The sequence below is a fragment of the Aplysia californica genome, unplaced genomic scaffold, assembly GCF_000002075.1.
Source record: "Aplysia californica isolate F4 #8 unplaced genomic scaffold, AplCal3.0 scaffold01040, whole genome shotgun sequence".
NCBI classification, from domain to species: domain Eukaryota; kingdom Metazoa; phylum Mollusca; class Gastropoda; order Aplysiida; family Aplysiidae; genus Aplysia; species Aplysia californica.
In genome coordinates, this window is record NW_004798310.1 from 193407 (window position 1) to 195244 (window position 1838).

The 1838-nt window shown below is 48.5% G+C and overlaps 1 protein-coding gene across 1 annotated transcript in view; it reads right to left on the reverse strand.

Moving 5' to 3' along the window:
- The window catches only part of LOC101850523 (long-chain specific acyl-CoA dehydrogenase, mitochondrial), a gene marked incomplete in the record, with an annotated part of 17667 nt that overhangs the window by 6405 nt on the left and 9424 nt on the right, over positions 1 to 1838 (reverse strand). Inside the window, 1 exon segment of the mRNA XM_013089770.2 lies at positions 1331 to 1495. Coding sequence (XP_012945224.1) covers positions 1331 to 1495 — 165 coding nt within the window.

The window sequence follows — 1838 nt, forward strand, 5'->3', positions numbered from 1 at the left end:
CTTTGATTAAGTTTCCACTTGTCAACAAGGACTCTATTAGGGTGGTTATTTTCTAGCCTTTTAGATCTTTCATATATTTCTAAAGCTGCCCGTTTTCTTCGAGTTTCTAATGGCTCAATATTTGTGTGGATTTCACAGGCCGCAGTCAGTGAGGATCTCATTCCGCCAGAGATAACATTTCTACCTGTACATTTCCTGTGTCATCATCAACATTTCTACCTGTACATTTCCTGTGTCATCATCAAAATTTCTACAAGTGTCACACTGAGAGAGGAAAAGAAAGAGTGTAGAAGTACGAAGGTACAAGAGAAGGGAGGAACAGACAGAGTCAGTCTAATTTTAGTAGAAGTTTTATGGCACTTGCAACGGCATAAGATCTTATGAGCGCCAGAAGATTAGAGGTGTTACAAGTGAGTAACAAATATTTTATAAAAGGAGAGATAAGGATGACAGATGTTCAATAGGAAAGAAGAAGCAAACCACACCAGAGCACCCGCCAACCACCCACACAGACAGAGTGGAGAAGTACAGCGGGCTCTCGTGGCCTAGAGGTTAAGGTGTTCCCCTCTCATTCAAAGGTCCTGGGTTCGAATCCGGGTAGCGACCGAACAAATTTCTTCTCTAAAAATGTCTCCTTTCATCTCCTTTTCTGCTCTCTAGCGATGTTCTGTCGTCTGCTTTCGTCTCCTCTTTCTGCCCCCACCCCCTCACCTCCTTTACCCCCTCCTCTGGGCTCCTGACTCTTTCTGCAGCCTTTCTACTGCTACTCTTTGGCTCCTTTTCACTGCTGTCTTTCAGCCACACCCCTGATCTTCTGGTAGGAAAGTTCTACACCTAGCCTTCTCGGACAAGGGCGAAAAATCTCGGAGGGCTCATGTGCAAGCTGTACACGTTAAAGATCCCTTAGTGGTCTAAATTCGACAAGAGTAGGCTTTGGCTGCACCCGGGAAAATTTCTAAATTTCCTATCAAATGGATAAGTTTAAGGTGCCCTGCGCACTCATAAAACCTTATGCAGTTGCGAGCGCCGTAAAACACTTATCAAAACAAAAGAAAAAGGACAAGTATGAAGGTACAAGAGGAGAGAGGAACGGACAGAGTGGAGAAGTACGAAGGTACAAGAGAGAGAGGAACGGACAGAGTGGAGAAATACGAAGGTACAAAAGAGAGAGGAACGGACAGAGTGGAGAAGTAGAGGAGAGAGGAACGGACAGAGTGGACAAAAGTACGAAGGTACAAGAGGAGAGAGGAACGGACAGAGTGGAGAAGTAGAGGAGAGAGGAACGGACAGAGTGGAGAAGCACGAAGGTACAAGAGGAGACAGGACCCACCTGCCCGCCCCTGGCTCTGTCATGGCGATGGCTCCGATACATTTGCCGGCCGTCATGGCGGGGATGAACTTCTCGATCTGTTCCTTGCTGCCGTAGTGGGTGATGTAGGGCATGACAATGTCGGAGTGGAGCGCCCAGCCAGGGCCAGAACAGTTACTGTATGACCTGGGAGAGAGAGAGAGAGAGAGAGAGAGCGTGTGAGTGAGTGAGTGAGAGTGTGTGTGTGTGTGTGTGTGTGTGCGCGTGCATGTGTGTGTGAGTGGAGGGCCCAGCCAGGGCCAGAACAGTTACTGTATGACCTGGGAGAGAGAGAGAGAGAGAGAGAGAGCGTGTGAGTGAGTGAGTGAGAGTGTGTGTGTGTGTGTGTGTGTGTGCGCGTGCATGTGTGTGTGAGTGGAGGGCCCAGCCAGGGCCAGAACAGTTACTGTATGACCTGGGAGAGAGAGAGAGCGTGTGAGTGAGAGAGTGTGTGTGAGAGAGTGTGTGTGTGTGTGTGTGTGTGTGTGTG